This window comes from Cynoglossus semilaevis, chromosome 2, assembly GCF_000523025.1.
Source record: "Cynoglossus semilaevis isolate Cse_v1.0 chromosome 2, Cse_v1.0, whole genome shotgun sequence".
Lineage (NCBI taxonomy): Eukaryota > Metazoa > Chordata > Actinopteri > Pleuronectiformes > Cynoglossidae > Cynoglossus > Cynoglossus semilaevis.
Genome location: NC_024308.1, coordinates 13,097,832 through 13,115,825, shown reverse-complemented (window position 1 = coordinate 13,115,825; position 17,994 = coordinate 13,097,832). Strand labels below are relative to the sequence as shown.

At 43.0% G+C, this 17,994-nt stretch overlaps 1 protein-coding gene across 4 annotated transcripts in view; it reads right to left on the bottom strand.

Moving 5' to 3' along the window:
• The window catches only part of LOC103399855 (adenylate cyclase type 1-like), a 37,623-nt gene that overhangs the window by 14,103 nt on the left and 5,526 nt on the right, over positions 1–17,994 (bottom strand). For all 4 annotated transcript variants that reach the window (XM_008338487.3, XM_025054156.1, XM_025054154.1 and 1 more), the window contains exons 3-9: positions 16,894–17,012; positions 14,344–14,455; positions 9,515–9,642; positions 7,558–7,716; positions 6,591–6,732; positions 5,782–5,937; positions 2,521–2,715 (exon numbers count right to left, since the gene is read on the bottom strand). In XM_008338487.3, coding sequence (XP_008336709.1) covers positions 2,521–2,715; positions 5,782–5,937; positions 6,591–6,732; positions 7,558–7,716; positions 9,515–9,642; positions 14,344–14,455; positions 16,894–17,012 — 1,011 coding nt within the window. The remainder of the gene's footprint in view (positions 1–2,520; positions 2,716–5,781; positions 5,938–6,590; positions 6,733–7,557; positions 7,717–9,514; positions 9,643–14,343; positions 14,456–16,893; positions 17,013–17,994) is intronic.

The following is a 17,994-nucleotide window of genomic DNA, read 5'->3' as shown; positions in this document are numbered from 1 at the left end:
ATTAGGCTCCTCCCCCTTTTTAGTAACAATCTACAAGTAGAAACACCTTCTCAGATGTTTCTGGACACGGAAATCCAGAGTTTGGATGCAAATTAGGCCGTGTTTATTTCTGCTGTGGGTCAGGAGTGATTTCCACTGACCAAGAGGTCACTGATCTGGTCTGGACCAGACTCCTGGTTCTTCAAGGACTCTTGGATTTCAATTAGAGAGAAGAATACAACCCATTTATTGGAGGACAGTGGGGTTGGAATGGAACTGATGAGTCGGATTTAATTAAACTGAATCAGTGACAGAGGTGTAAGAAAATATCGATTTACTGAAATGTCCTGATATTTCATTTCACAATACCATATCGTTATTTTACAGCAATGTAACTTTTTTTTATTACCCTGTCAAATATTCCTGGTGTTGGTTCATTTTTTCCAAATGTGGATCCCTCTGTTCCAATGTCAGTGACCTACGATGGAACAGCGTTGTGTCTTTACTGACAGTTTGACTACAATTACATTGGTGAAAAAAAAACCTCAATATATCGTCGTGCCTATAGCATCACAATATGTCACAATATATTGTATCGTTGTCCCTGTATCATGATACGTATTGTATTGTCAGATTGTTGCCAATCCACAGTACTAGTCAGTGATCTTACACACAAGTTAACAGGGATTGTAAAAAAAAAACCATAACGTCAGTTTTATCAATTTGATGGGTAAGGGAGACAACGAATGTCAGAACGATAAATTCCACACGAGTGGACGTAATGTGTGTTAATGGTTTCAATCAAACGACTGAAATCCCAGATTTATTCTGTTGAAGACGACGGTTTTATTCTTATTATTATTGGACTGAGGTCATAGAGTTCAGGAGCACAGATCAACAGCTTCACCGCAGCACCACAACAGTTTGGTTATTAACAACTGAAAAACATTAAAAGTCTCCAACATTTAATACGGAAAAAATATAATTTATTCAGTTAGAAGAAAAGATAAGAACCAACAAAGAACTCTTATAAGTGTTCATTATTCTGTATTAAAAGATAAGAACCAACAAAGAACTCTTAAAAATAAGTGTTCATTATTCTGTATTTATTTTTAGAAAAATGAGACCTAATTATATTCTTTGATTTTGTTTTTAATTTCTATGATTTTTTTTCCTTTGATTTTGCAGTTGACATCTTTTTTACCTCACAGAGTCTCTCTCTCTCTCCCTCTCTCTCTCTCTCACACACACACACACACACATCCCTGATCCGTGTCTCCTTTATGACTCTACCCACGCACACACAGGAGAAAGATATCACGTGTGCCACTCAGACGTTCCCGAATCATTATCTGAACCCCCTCCTGAGAGGGTGGATGGATTACACACACACACACACACACACATATACACACACACCTCATAGACAACAGGCGTGGGAGACAGGAAAAAAGGAGAATCAGAGGCTGTTCAGCTTGTGTGTGTGTGTGTGTGTGTGTGTGAGATAATAAGATGGGGAATCACGAGGCATGTTAGCGTGTGTGTAATGAGGAAAAGTACAAACTCTATTTGTTCTAATTTGCTCCTCTTTATAGAAATAAATCCAGGCTGGCCTCTGCTGATGTTGGATGTTGGTGCGTGGGTTTCGGCGCAGATTAAACTCAAACTGTGGGGAGATTTAACCACAGTTTCACAGTAATTATGGTAAAGTTTCTTCCCGCAGGTGAACAGAGAACACAGCGACTCAGTGTTTGGCACTTCTAAACTGCTTTATTTCCATGTTTAGCCCCAAGTTTCTGGGTCGATTAAATATCCTGATGTCTTAATCCCTTATCAGTATCACAGAGTCCTGGGTTCGATGCCCAGAGCAACATGCTTGGTGCCTGCTGGGGGCAGCCTGGTAACAGCATATCTGCTGCTAATACAAGAATTTCCCAAATATGGGATCAATAAAGCTCTTTTTTTAACCTAATATGCTAATATTGCTCTACGGAAATCTCAACATAAAACACCTACAATTTCTTTCATTCACATTTTTTTATATTATGTATGTACGAGCCAATCAGACTCTGGCATTCATTTAAATGTTATCATAGGACCTGGACCTGGAGCTGGAGTTGAACGTCATGTTTCAAGTTCTTCCCAGAGTCGATAGCACCATGTTAGCGCAGATGAACTGTTCCTGGACTTTGGATGAAATTCTTTGTTGCTGCATTTTTCAAATGTCTTCTGTGAGTATTTATTTGGTGGAATTCAATCCTACTTCAGTAGCGCTTCTGCTTGTTAACACTCTGAGTGAATGTGTGATGTCATCAAGCAAGTGCGTCGGTGGAATCGGTTCTCAATTCCCATCGTTACTCATCTTGTTATTATGAACAACTGTGAGTCACTCTAACCCAGTCTTTACTCGATGACGTTCACTGTTACCAAACATGCTAACAGCTAACATGTTAGCCACTTTGACCTCTTGGATTTAAACTTGTAAATCTGTGTATGTCTGTGTGTGTGTGTGTGTGTGTGTGTGTGTGTGTGTGTCCTCACCCTGCGCTCCCTGTCTCTGCTCTTGTAGAAGAGAGTGATGCAATTCAGGTCCGACATCTCCGACTCGGTCTGTCGTGCTTCAATGAGTCGCCCAATGTAGCGGTTAACTCGAGTTCCCGGGGATTGCTGCACCGCAGGTGCTGAGAAAGATGTTCGGTTCTTGAACTTCTCTGAGGCCGTCCTCAGCGCCCTCCGCTGTAAAAGCAGCAAAAAAAGAAGGTGTGTAATTGGTCTCCACAGAGTCTTTCATCTTATCATATTTAAAAGTTGAAAAAGAAAATATGACAAAACAAACAGCCAAAAGTTAATAAAGATTCAAATTAGCTAAAAAGCTAAAAATAATTAACAGTAGCCAGACGTGTAGTTATTAACTGAGCAGACAAAGGAAATAAAATATTTTCAAAAATTGAAATTAAAATACAATTAAGGCCATAGGCTGAACTTTAATATAATAAAAAATAAAAATAAATCAGTGTGATTAAATTCTCTGCTCCACAAAGTACAAACCAAAATAACCAGACAATAATCAGTCTGGTTTCAAATATGTTCTAAATGACTCGAGTTTTTGCCAATGTGACGTCTGGAGGCAAATTTATGCAGCTGGGGGGAAAAAATGAGATGACTGTGGGTTAGTTAAAGTCCTGGGTTGATGAGCCATAAGAAATAATGAGGTTTCAGTTTTGTTTAGACTCTGCCGCCGGACGACTGGACTGCTGCTGAGCAGCCGCAGCATTTTTATCCAAATTATCCATAAGTCTGGGAGATTCCAGAGTGAGTACGATTCTCACCCCAGCTTCCTTCCAACTGGAGTTAAATTTAGCCAGTAATCTCCGGACCGTCTCGTCTCACACTCCGAGCCTCCGAGGCTCCAACTCTCTGCAACATCAGCTTTATTACAGACCTTTGTTTTCTTTTTGAGAGCTGCCGCGGCAAAAACACATGTGTAATTAATAACCATAATGGCGGTTGTGTTGCCTTTAAGAGTCCCTGTAAGCCAATGAGAATTCACATGACCCAGGCCCAGAGACCAGAGTAATGCAGCCTTGATTAATGTTTTTAATTACACCTGCGCTCTCCGTCTTTTAACGGCGCTGTCAAAACGTCGGCGGTGGAAAAAGGCCTGTGGCTCAGCAAATCACAGAGTCAGAGAGTGGGAGAGTGCGCTGGTATGTGCCGAGAGTTCACCTCAGTTCAGCTTTAATAAAGTAATGCTTGTTTGTATCTGCGTGTGATTGGGCAGCGTGAAAGTGTGTCCAGATCCAAGGACGGATCAGAGGACACAGGGGAAGGAAGGACAATCAAAGGACTAGGTGATAAATCACAGATCACTTCAACAATTAAAACAATGACCTGGAAATACATCAATATTTAAGAATATTGAATCACTGGAAAAATACTGCTGCAGAGGTATTTTAGGGAGTACAGGGAGTATTAGGTTTGTACTGCACTCTATCCTCTCCCGTCAACAAACGTCACAAACCTCACATTTTGTTTGGCTGCTTGGAATAAAAAGATAATCACGAGGAGTCCTTGACTTACGACCAGTTCTGTTCCTACATCGCAACTCAACTCACTGTGTCGGAGCCATAATGAAGGGCAAAAAGTTCCCAAAAAAGCAACACAAAAGAAACAAAATGTTTGACGTACAACCAGTACATAGAAACAAAGACGTCTCCCTCATACAGCACCTCGTGACAATGTATTCCTACGCTCTGCTCGCCAACTAGTTCCCATGCAAACATGCGGTACATCGGAATGATGGAACACGACATTCTTAAATAAATTTATGGGAGACAAAACCACCAAACACCGTAGGTCGAGGACGTCGTAAACCAAGGACGAACTGTACAGATAGAAGTAAAGATCGAAGAAGATCTCACTTCGATTTTCTATTTTGTACGTTTGTACGTCGTGATGAGTCGTGATGTAATTCCATTAAAACCTTCCTGTGCTTCAAAATAAGGATTGTGACCCTTTGAATGACCATGGTACAGGCTGCCTACGGCTTTGATCTGAGATAATACCAGGCCGTGGGTGATTACCAACAGGAATAATGCAGCCCTATCAGAATCATGAAGAAATCTTGCCCGACCGAGCTCACACGATTGGACGGATTAGAGTCCCGGTGTTATTTGTGACAGCCGGACCCTGATGGAGGTGAAGGAGGAGGAGGCTCCAAGGAGCCGCAACGCTGACCTGAGAACACCAGCAGCTGAGGCTCAAACAGCCTCGGTGGCCTCGCCACTTCACACTGGGGTGGAAATGAATACACTCGCAGAGTGGGCATCATTCAGTAAACACACACACACACACACACACACACACACACACACACTGGAGGCTTAAAAGCAAAGGCTTTACATCAGAAGTCAAACATGAGATCAACTCCACTGGCTTACTGTTCTTCATGTAGTCTAATGTAGGGATACTGCACAGTGTGTGTGTGTGTGTGTGTGTGTGTGTGTGTGTGTGTGTGTGTGTGCGTCCTACTACGTGTGTACAGATTAAGTATTTATGATGGATTTCTCTCCATCACAAATGGAAAAAAAACATTAAAAAGGATTTTTTTCCCTCAACCATTGAACTCAGCAATAACAGCATAACAAAAATTTTAAAAATCACACGCCACTGTATACGACTGTAACAAACACGGGGATAAACTCTGGTTGAACCTCGACTGGAGAATTCACTGTACAGACCCTGAACACGCTGCCAGTGTCATCGGCGTGGACCGCAGGTGAAAAAACCTCGGAACACAGATGGTATTTTTATGATCTGTGACTCACACGGAGGAAACTGAACTTCACAGAGCAGTACTGACACTAGTTCATAACACACTCCGACTGAGTTACCGTCGTTGACCAATAGGAGCCCGGAACAGGCGGCATCTGGACTTCAGTTAGAACATTACCTCGGAACTTGAACCTGACAGTAGGAGGCGCTCTAACAACAAGAACCTCAGCCTGTACAGAACGTAAGGCTGTGATCCCTGGGGGGGGGGATCATGTTTAACACCCCAGTGTTAATCTGTGGTGGAGGTCTCTCAGAGTTCCCAACGTTTTACACTAACAATGAGTGTAACGAACCAGTTCGACACCAAAACTCAAGGTTCATGATCGACTTAGTAATTCTTACAACTTCTGCCTGTCTTTCTTCTGGTTTCATGCCTTCCTTGCAGTGCTGTGGCGCCCCCTGGGGGAGGCACACTTTAGAGCCCCTTTCTGAAATGCAGTGCTGGAGACCCAGACAACAGCCACTCACCTTGTCATCGTCCTCACACGTCATGACGTTGGAGAAGGGGATCTCGGCCTTGAACATCTTCCTGCAGTGCATGAGCTGCACCAGCAGGTAGCAGACCGTCTTGAACTTCATCCTCTTGGCAGGTTTGATGTCGGACAGAATCAGACCTGGAAAAATCTGAGAAGAGAAAGAGATCAGACAGGGGAACAACGGGGAACGCTAACATCACCTGGGGGCGCTGGACACTGAAATATAATGAAATAAATGTCAGCTTTTTGTCTAATGGAATGTAAATAGTGAGGATTAGAGAGTTTTGTTGTGTTTGTTTTCATTTTCTTTATTAGTCGCAGACCAGATAGGGCAGTTTGGTGAGCTGAATTTGGCCTGCGTGCCCCCAGTTGATGATCACTGCTGTAAGGATTTGTTAACGGCATTAAAATAAGTTTTGCTAGTTAAAACAGTGACACGTTGCCCATAAAGTGAAGTAAAATTATGTGGAAGTAAAAAGTTTTTATCGTGAAAGGATTGAAGTGTTAGAAATGACTAAAGAAACCATTATTGTGTGGGTTTAAGCCTATAATCCCTGCAGAACGTGACAGATTATTAAGTGTGTGTGTTTGCACGCTGAGCTTCGCCGCATGTGAGGCTGCTGTGAGATAATGACAGCGGCCATGTGTTCCTCAGCTCCACGCAGAAAATGTCTCTGTGTCTCTGCATCCCAGCATCATCTGCTACGGCGCAGACAGATGTGTCTCCTCTCAGCTGTGGCAGCAGCAGTAGCACAGAGTGTGACAAATGAAAAGACGCCAGGAAAGAAACTGAAGTTTTACCTTGCGTCTGTGCGAGGGCACGATGAAGAACGTCTCGATGTGATGTTTCTGCAGGAAGGCGTGTCTCTCGTGTCCGAAGCCCGGCTCCACCTCGTAGTCTCCGTTCAAACACTCCAGGGTCGTCCTTGTGATGTGCACCTTGCTGTGAGCATGGACAGGGAGCGGAGGACAAAAAGGGAGAAATTGATGAAAGAAGTGGCGCCCAGGTCTCAAATCATTAAGTCCTTCGTTATATTTATCGGCCTCGCAGCACAAAAATGTTTCAACCTAACGACTCATTTAATCTCTGAGCCAGTCCTAAAATCGTAATGACTTCGGTGTCAGTGAGTCAGGGACGTGACCTCATTTCTCTGCTTTTTATATGCAAACCAAAAGGAGATTAGTTTCTATTTTAATGAATAATTACATACATTATTTACAATGACTGGCTCCATCACTTATATAAACTGTTCCTGTCCCATTTTTTATCAAGTCTGTTAAAATGTCAAAAGTACTAAAACATCACAGCTCAGACTTCAATCTCTGTGACCTCAGGTGGCGCTAAAGTGGAACCTGATGCATGTGTTACATTTGAACATTACGAGTTTTTTGGGGTTTTCTTTGTCTTTTTATAGAAGGTTCTAAAATACAATATCTGGCACTAAGAATGTACAATCTTAATTCTGTCCAAAATATATTTTTAGAAAAGTGACATATATCAAGAAGGATTCAGTTTTGTTTTTCTTTTAGCTCAAAAAGCAAAATTAAATAAATAACACTTTCTTACGTCCCTATTTTTTGTGTGATTTTTAATACCAAATATTACTGCATTAAATGTTTTTCAAGGAAATTTCAAGGAGCCTGGATCGCCTTGAGCTGCTTGGACGTGGCTCACGGTTGGACACATCATAAAACCACACTGTGTCTCTGCGTGTTGTATTCACAGTGTGTATGTGTACTGTACTGTACTGTACCACTGAGTACTGACCCAGGCAGCCCTCCCGCTTCCATCACGTTGGCCAGCGTGACATCATTTGACCAGACGTCGTACTGCCATTTCCTGAGGCCCAGAACGCCGCACAGCACGCGTCCTGTGTGGAGACCCACCCGCATGTTGAGATCCACCTCTGTGGCCTCCACCACTGACCTGCAGGCAGAACAGAGTACAGTACAAAGTACTATATTACACTTAATACTTCATTTATGTACAATGACATAAATGATGAGGTAAAAAAACAGTTACTGTTACAGGGAAAGGGTGTTTTTCTCTGATTAATTTGATTTAAGTCAATTAATTAAATCATGTACTGAGCGCACACGCACACACACACACACATCTACGTTCTGGTTTATACATTTCTGGGTGTTTACATTACTGTGTTGTGCTGCAGGGCAGATAAAGCAGGACTTTTCCAAAGTCTCACCCCCTTTACTCCCCCGTTACCAACCACTCACCCATTGTGTAGTGAAGTAAATCACTACACAATGCTCCCCGACACCAGCAGGGGGTCAGACACTTCAGACGAAAGACAGAGTTACGGACAGAGCCGAGGAAGGAAATTGAGAGCAGGGAGCAAACAGTGTGTGTGTGTGTGTGTGTGTGTGTGTGTGTGTGTGTGTTTAAGGGTGAGTTGGGAGTAGAAAAATATAGTAGTCTGCATCAGGGGCCGGAGGAGGAGTGCTGTACACACGCAGACATAGAGAGAGATGAGTGTGCACGGCTGCACCTGTCCTCAGAGATAAAGGAATCCTACAGCGACATCCGTCCACTGAGACGGAGCAGCAGGAGAGAACGTGTCGCAAGGACACAACAGGGAGAAGCTGCTGCTGCTGTGTGTGTAGGAGGACGGAGGGAGGGAGGGAGGGAGGGCTGGGGAGGCAGTGATCCTCACCCACTTCAACTTTGTTAATTGTCTTTGACTGCATACAGTATATTTTCATCATCAGACCTGAGATGTTCAACATTGGGCCTTAAAGCTGTGTTTTATTTTGAAAGGGCTTCACTGGAAATAAGCAAAGGAAAAATAATTTTTATAACAGTCGTGTAGTAGCGAAGATCATTGGGGTAAGAGTGTTTTCCTCAAATGTTTTATTTTCTGGAAATACAATTTTAAACAGTGTACAATTAATGCTAATGCTAATGCTAGTAAGTAACAGCAGCAGTCAACATATCAAGGAATTCTTCTGCCTACCGAGGTTCAGAGGCCACAACCGACGCTCGTTCAACGCAACTGGAACTGCATCAAAAATAAGACAATACCAGAAGGTGGCAGTGTCACACACTCGTGCAGCTAAATCCACTACATTACAGAGAACTTGAAGAAAGACAAAAACTGGAATGCGTGACAGAGAAAAGGAACAGATTGAACTGAGACAGAACAAAGAAGAGCACATGGGAGGGGAGCTAACGAGACACAGGTGAGTGCAATTAGCAACATGTGTGAGCAATCAACCGAGACACGGGGGAGGGACACGGGACAAAGGAGAGGAAGGGACACAGAGAAGTAACAGAGGAGACACCAACACATGAGCTGCCGAGGACGTCACAGAAAACTGCAGTACGCAGAAAACTGCAGTACGACCTGGGCGGGGTCACCAGATGACTTCAGGTCACAGCCTGATATTTGGACTGTGGGGAAAAAAACTGAAGTATCTGAAAAAGTCCACTGATCAACCAACCGTTTTACTGGTCCTGATACAGAGACAAAGCGGATATCAGCACAAGATAGGGGGCGGGGACACACCCTGGACAGTTCTCCATTATAGTCCATTAAAGAGACCAACAACCATGAACGCTTACATTCAGAAGTCTGGTAAATGTACAGCAATCAATTCAATCACCCCCCCCCCCCCCACCCCTATCTGTTTATGGACTGTGGGACTCCACGAGTGCCATGAACCACCGTTTTAAAATGCCAAAGTTGGAGTTCGGGTTTGTGACTCACGCAATCGTGTCAATCATGTCCAGCCCCATTTCTACACAGCAGTGGGCGTGGTCAGCCTTGGGTTGGGTCAGGCCGGACACACAGTAGTAACAGTCGCCCAGGATCTTTATTCTCCTGCAGTGGTTCTCCTGCATGAATATGGGGGCGGGGGGAGAGAGAGAGAGAGGGAGAGGGAGAGAGAGAGGGAGAGAGACATATGTTGATGAACAGATGGTTAAATTTGAATAACCAGGACTGATGTGCTGCTGGTTTTCATGCAGTACATGGTGAAATATGGTGACAGCCGTTCTGTTGATTGTTGACGGACTTGAACGCACCGCCTGGTTGATAAAGAAAGTCAAAGTTGAAAGAAGTGAATATTTTCTGAGGGTTAAATCAGTCGACCTGGGTTAATGACACTGATCTGAAAATGTACACTGTACATCCAGTCAGGATGTAGTACATTGTACTATATGTAAACCCTGATATATGACTGCTTTGTATGTGTGAGTATGTGTGTGTGTGTATGTGTGTGTGTGTATGTGTGGGGGTGTTTGTAGTCCAGGCAAAGTCTAATTGCTCAGACGCTCTTGAAGTAGAAATCCCACCCACACACTCCCAGATAGATGAGCTATTTGTCACAGTGCACGTTCTGCAAAAAGTCCGAGAACACACAGACACACACACACACAGACACACACAGACACACACACAGACACACACACATGATACCACACACACACAGACACACACACAGACACACACACACATGATACCGTTAAAGCACCTTAGTGGCTGCTGCCGTGCCCTCTAAGTGTGTGTATATGAGCAGTGAGTGCCATACTTGGCTGGTGGGTTGGTGTTTGATGATGAAGTCATCAGTTTAAGTAAACTCCAGATGGCCAGGCAGAAAGTAAAACAAGTACCATCTGCTTAGATTCAACCGCTGCTCAACTTCTCCCCTCTCTGCTTCCCATCCTCTCTCCCTCTAAATGAGAACCACATGAGGTGGCATACATACACCCCCCCCCCCACACACACACACACACACACACACCCCGTACACACAAACACTTCCAGGGATTCATGACAACTGCAGGGTGAGAGGCGAAGATGAGAGGAGAGGAGACGGCTGCTCCGTGCTCTGGTTTTCTGCTCACGGGAGCAGAAAGATTCAGGCGTGGGAGGATATGAGAATTCAGAACGTGGATGATTATCCCAGCACTAGGAGGAGAAATGTGTGTCTGTGTGTGTGTGTAAGAGTGTGTGCATGTCTGTAAGGCAAGGAAGGAAGAGAAATGAGAGAAATTATCAGCTGACAGTGAGCCATGTTTCAGGAGGAAGCTATCTGTGTTTTCTGTCGGAGATAAGTGGAGAAACCAGACCAATGACTGGGAACACTTTGTCTAATTGAGGCTAAACTGTGTGTCCCCAGTGAGGCCTAAATGCTTCAGCTACAGTAGTGAGAAGGTTAAGGTCGGGGCGGGCGGGTGTCTGTTATAGTTAAGTTCAGGTTAAACCTGTGGGGAATAAATGTGTTGCACAGTGGTGGCAGCAGTAACAGCAGCAGCAGTAGTAACAGCAGCAGCAGTAACAGCAGCAGCAGTAACAGCAGCAGCAGCAGTAACAGCAGCAGCAGTAACAGCAGCAGCAGTAACAGCAGCAGCAGTAACAGCAGCAGCAGTAACAGCAGCAGCAGTAACAGCAGCAGCAGTAACAGCAGCAGCAGTAACAGCAGCAGCAGTAACAGCAGCAGCAGTAACAGCAGCAGCAGTAACAGCAGCAGCAGTAACAGCAGCAGCAGTAACAGCAGCAGCAGTAACAGCAGCAGCAGTAACAGTCAGACTCAGCAGCTGTGACAGAGCTGGGTTTAAAGTGATTTTTTTCCCCACCCTCATGAAGACAACGGGGTATAAATCTCAATTAAGTCGCAGCTGCTGCAGCATCACACACACACACACATTTACATTTTATATTTTTCCTCATAAGATTTCACTAAGACACTGTGAGACACACACACACACACACATATATATATATTGTTGTTAAGCTTCAAGTGGTTGCTATGATGAAAAATAAACCAGTCTTATAACAGTAATGATTTTCTTACTTATTAGTAATTCATATAACATCAGTCTATGAAGAGACACATTGAAGATCCTTCACCCTGAAGTCAGTGTTGACTTCTCTCCTCTTCACTCACTGAGCCAAATCTGAAAGACTTTAAACATTCACTCTCTTTGTCACGGCTAAATATAGTCTGTTAGTGGCAGAATCTGATCCTCTCTGACCTGACGCTGAGACACACACACACACACCAGTGTGTGTGTGTGTCTCAGCGTGCGCGTGCGCGTGTGTGAGTGTGTGTGTTGAGGCTGTGTCAGTTCTGCTGTACCGTCTGCTGGCAGAATGGATAAAACAACGTTACTAAAAATAACGCAGGTAAACAAGCTGGAATGTGTTTGTGTGTGTGTCAGAGTGTGTGTGTGCGTGTGTGTGTGTCAGAGAGTATGTGTGCGTACTTATTTTCGCTACTTCATTTACAACCTGTTCCTGTTTACACACTGACATTTTCAGGATCACTGGTTCTCATGGAGACCAAAGTCTGCACTAATGAGGCAGAGTCTCCTTTCTCTAATGTTCACCTGGAAACTCAGCAACTCCAACACAAACCTTAACCTGACCAAATGTATCTAAATATATATATATATATATATATATATATATATAACCATAAAATATAACACTAACTAATTCTGATCCTAAAACCCTAACTAACCATCCCACTAATACTAACCATCACCTCACTCTAAATTTACCAATTTTCAAACATCCAAAAGTTAGGGATTCGAACCTTACCTCTTCCTAACTAATTTCCCCCCTGACCTAACCTTACATAGAGTAATCTGACCTAATCTCAACTATCTTCAACTAACCTAATCCTAACATTAACGTCACCTAACCTTAACTACAAGTAACCCCAGTCCCTAACCCTATCCTCTAATCCAGGGGCTGGCAAACTTATGGCTCAGGGTCCAAAACAAGATTCAAAATGTGATTGGTGAGTCGGTTCAGTATTAGTTGGCTGTAGAATGTCGGGCAAAATAATTTAAATAAAATGTACAAGAATAAACTTTCAAAAAGATTCTGGCACATTTATTATCTGCCCTACTGGGAAACAGAAACGCGTGAAACAGAAGGATTGACATCAGTCTTTACCATACTTAGTACTAATGTTTGGCGGGCCAGATTAGAAAGCCCAGCGAGCTGTATCTGGCCCGTGGGCCACAGTTTGTCCTGGTCTGCTTTAATCAAACCCTCCAGTTCTACAGGAGTACAGATTAGAACTGTTTTCATATTACGGTTAAGGTCTAATTTGAGATGGTTGGAGGACAGTAAAGATTAGATCATGTGGCCTTTGACCTTTGACCTTTAACGTTCACTAAATTCATTTCACAAAACAGATATAACATCCAAAGAAGGAAGACCTTCACCTTCCTATCTCCCTGTCAAAAAATCCAATTCACCCACCCTTCCCCACTCGTCCTCAACTCTATCCTTCTCTCTATGTCAGTCAGCCCCACTCTGTCTCTCTCTCTCTCTCTCTCTCTCTCTCTCCCTCCTGATTTACTTCCACTCTTGGATCGATACCCGGCCGTGACATAATAAATGAGCTGCAGCCAGGACTAAATAATACATGCACTCGTCTTGGAGGCTTTTTGTGTTCTGAAAGCGAAGCTCGCCAACTGTGCGCGGTCCCTGACGGCCAGCTCGCCTCCCTATCTGTAGGCTGAGAGTGACCACTCAGTCACACCATTTCATAACAGGAGCTAGAATTTAAATTTAAATTTCTAATCATTTTTCTCGGCCAACTGAGTGCAACCAGCATCTGACTAATCCACGGGTGAGGCTCAAACTAAGGGTCCCGTAAACATCAGTCAGTTTGTTCAATATTGTGAGCTCATCCACTGTGTCCAAAAAGATATAAATACACTTGATTTTGTTTGTTTCTTTACAGCTACCTTGCAGTGATTTCACAATTTCCAGAAAAGACCATCTGTTTCTAAGCATGTGCTCAAATGATTTTTTCTTCTTCTTCATCTCTGTACAAAGTGACAGAGGGCAGAAACTGCTGCTAAATGTCCATGAAATTAAAAGAGTAAAAAACTATATCTTATTCTCTGGATTCAGAGACTAAGAAGAGACAGATAATAATTAGGGATGTCCATTTTGATATAAGCATAATTTAGTCATATCTGTAAAAATCCTTATTGGTTTTTCCTGGGACTGTATGCAGAACGCAGGTGCCATACATTCATACAGTAGTTTGTACAGATAAACAAATACATAAATATTACCAGACGCTCAATGATATTTGAATTCCCCCCTAGGGGGAACGTTGAAGACAATAATTGAGAAACACTGCTTTAGCACCACTGTATCGGTATTAGCTGGTATCTGAATCGGAAATTAAGTGTTTGGACAATATCAGCATATCGGATATCAGTAAAAAGTTAATATCGGACATCCCTAATAAGAAATGTATCGAAAAAACAATTTCCAAAAATTCTCTGAGATGGTACCATTAGCCTGCTGAGCATATCGCACACTCTGGACCTCGATTTTATTTTTAGTCCAGCAGATGCAGCAGGTAGATGTGTTTACAGGAGAAAAGAAAAAAAAAGCTACTGCACACCAGTAGTATTTACAGAGAGAGAGAGGGGGGAGGGGAGAGAGGGGGAGTCAGTGGAGACTGAGAAACATATTCCATATTTCCTTGAACTCAGTTTGAAGAGCGTGTATTGACTTTCTCAGCACAGACACAGGTGAAAGCGGAGGTGAAACCTTACCGTTGCCAGCTCATCAAACTTCCCAAACAGTTCATTCAGGAGTTTGACCAGTTCCTGCGCCGTGCACTGAGAGGCCAGGCTGGTGAAGCCCACGATGTCTGCAAACAGGATGCTGTCAGAACAGAAGAAGAAGAAAAAAAGAATAAGCCCCGAGTGAGGGAGGAATTCATCTGGTCTTGACAGCCTGGCTTAGACTCCGTCTGTTTTTTTGCTATTTTTTCCCCAGTAAATAAACTCTGAACCACAGAAACGGCAGGAAGTGCAGCAACCTTTCTGACACAGAACAGCCGGAGGAAAGGCGACTAATGAAGATCAAAAGGGAAGCGAGCAGAAGTGCCCTAATTCAATCAGTGATAAGTAAAAGCATCTTTTAGGCCAAGCATTACATCAATTACAGTGGAAAATTGCACGCTGCGGGCTAGCTAGCTGCTGTGGCAGCGCCGAGGTGTTGAAAGCTACTTATCTCCTCATTCCTCTGCTGAGGGGCAGGACAACTGGCAGCAAAACAAGGTGTTAAGGATCTTATTGACTCAAGAGGGAGAGCATTTGACTTCCCCGAGAAGTAGAGGATCCACTCAGGGCTGGGGTTCTGAGTGGAGCAAAAAAAAACAAATTAAGAAAAATGGAATCTGTAGTACCAGTTCCAGTACCAGTACCAGTACCAGTACCGGTACCAGTACCAGTACCAGGCTGTGGTTCGTTTAGTACTGGGCCATAGAAAAAAAGCATGACATCATTGGAGCCTCCAGTTTCCAAAACAAACCAAAAAAACCATTACCAGACTAACAGTACGGTTCGTGTTGGGCTCCGGTGGTTTCTTCAGTTAAAGTTTCACTTACATTGTACTGTTTCATTAACAGTTACAGAACTCTATTTTGTCATGATTTTTCACTGGTCTGAATCCTAAGTCATGGGCGTGTCTCCGAGCAGACAGCAGAGGGAGACTTCCCAACTTGGCAGTTGAGCGGCGTTTGGATCTATGCCTCATGATGAAGCTCATTCTCATCCTGCATCGTGACTGGATCATTGTTTCTCTGTTGTGTTCAGCAGAGCCGCGAAGCTGCTGTGGAGCCACGGTCACGACTGCAGTTGGACTGAAGGGCTCGTCATGTGATTTGTCTCCGAACGCAACGCACTGCAGGTTGGGCCATGACGGGGGGAGGAGGAGGGATGAGTAAGGGCAGAGGGGAGTAAAGGGGGGTGGGTTGAAAGAGAGATGAACCAAAGGAGTCACCTGATTCAGCATTTTAGTGGCCAATTAAAGCATCTGTGGGATTTTTTCTTTTTTTCATTTTGGAACATTTTTTTAAGTAGTAGTTGTTTCACTTAAACTTCTCGTTCTCCTCTCCACCCTCGGTGTCAGCTTTATTTATAGATTGATTTACTTCATTTTAATTATTCAGGTCATGGAGTTGATTTGAACAAACATTTCTTTTTAAAAGTTTGCAATTTTTGCTTTGTTCAAAATCACAAAGAAGTTGGACTCATGTTGGTGCGGCAGCAGCAGAGAGATGTTTGGCTGATGGCCAGGGCAGCAGAGAGAAGAAGCTGGGGAACAGCCTCTCTGCCCACGCTCAGCCGAGCTGTGGGAAAGAGGTGGAGCTCATCAGACAGAGAGAGACGGGGAGAGGAAGAGAGAGAGGGAGAGAGAGAGAGGGAGAGGGAGAGAGAGGGAGAGAGAGAGGGAGAGGGTGGAGGATGGTCTCTTGACAGGAGTGCTGTTGACATGTTACCTGGCCCTCCACACCCACTCACAGCAGCAGCCATATATCACTCTCTCTCTCTCTCTCTCTCTCTCTCCTTCTCTCTCTCTCCCCCTCTCGTTGTCTCTCTTTTTCTCGTTACTAACTCGTTGGAATGAAACCAGCTCAGAGTCAGGCCACGTTCTCACGCTCTCTAATATTCTCTCTCTTCAGTACAAGTGGCTCGTGAGTGTCGGCTGTTGAAGCTCATAAAATAATAAAGTCATTTAATTCAATTTGTTTTTTAATCCAGACGTTGTTAAATAATAACACGTGGCACTGCTGTTGTGATGGAATTTACAGAAGCTGAAGGGAAAAGTCCTCCGTGTTTTGGGCTGATCTTCATCTGCACATTAAAGAAAATCTAATCTTAGGTCCAAACTAGTTCATATGTAGTTAGAATATTTTAAACTAACTTGGTGTTTGTTTACAAAGCTAATAGATAGAATTCTTAAAGTTTGCATTACAGAAAGTTATTAAGCTAAGTGTATGATTGACAAAGAACTGAAAAAGCCTGAAACCAGATACAATTTAGACACAGCAATCACCAACATTTAGCCATAAATGGATGTCAAGGCTGAAGTAGCTGCGAGCCAAGAACTTCCTCTCCTCCTTTTCTTCTTTTTCCTCCTTCTGTTCCTTCTCCTCCTTCTAGCCTTTTCCATACCTTAGTTGCCTCAGCGTTAGCATTAAGGGCTAATCTTAATTGCGCTCCTTCTATTCTTGACCTTGACGTCACAGCAGGTGACACCTGGATCAAAGCTCCGCAGGCCCTCGGCCGTCCGCCGTTGTCATGACACCCCCGTACCTGACATTGTCGTGACGTTGGATGTAGATCTTGTGAAAGATCCTCTCAGGCGGCTTCAGGAAGTCCTCCTTCATCTCCATGGCAACATTCCTGGGCAGTAGACTCATTAGCAGACGCTCCTGAGGAGAAGGCGGCGGACGGAGAGGAGGAGGTGAAGGAAGGAGGAGGACAAGGAAGGGAGGAGTTAGAAGTTTTTACTGGTGGAATATGGACAGGAATGTGAAATTTAAAATAAATTCACTGACACATCAGGTCAGTTATATTGGTGTCACACACGTCAATATATATGTATATATTTTTGGAATAGAGTTTGGTTAAGATAGATTATATATTTCATTTTATTATGATTTATATTAAGAAGACAAAATAGAAACAAATTTGTTTTACATTTATTTTAAAAAGCTAAAGTTGATCACAGCACAATTTATATATGTACATACAGTACATACAGTATGTATGTATGTATATATTTATATATACATGTGTATATATGTAAATTAAACTATTTAAATATGATTTTAATATTTTGATTCTGATATTTGTATTCTGTGATTGTATCTTTATTATTTTTAGTTACTACTATAATTCTGAAGATTATTCAAACAAATTCTTACAACCACTCAGACTCACTGGTTCTGAACATTGAGGGCATATTTCTCCTTTATTGTATAAATGTATTACTATTTTTATTACCTTTTTTAATTTTTTATTTTAGAGATAAAATAAATCTGAACTTTTACTCTTTTTTTCTTAGTAGAGAAAATGAGAAAATATGTTGGACTTTCTTATTTTTCTGGACCACAGAGAAGAATCATAAATCCAGTATCTGTTATAGAGCAAAGGAAACTTTGAAGACGTGAAGAAAAAAATCGACAGGAAGTAGAAAAATTAAAAAGGAAACAGCCCACCAGAGTCCTTCCAGCGTGAAAGCACAACAACTGAATTAATCACCTGTCAAACATTTTTCCAATAATTCTCCCTCTAATCAATTATTCAGGTGTGTTTCCCACAACGGCCTGCAGTGGTGCTAGACTAAAGTTAGTTTGAAACTCCAGTCAAATGATCGTGAACGCACAATGAATCACGAGGTGGCTGCCCTGA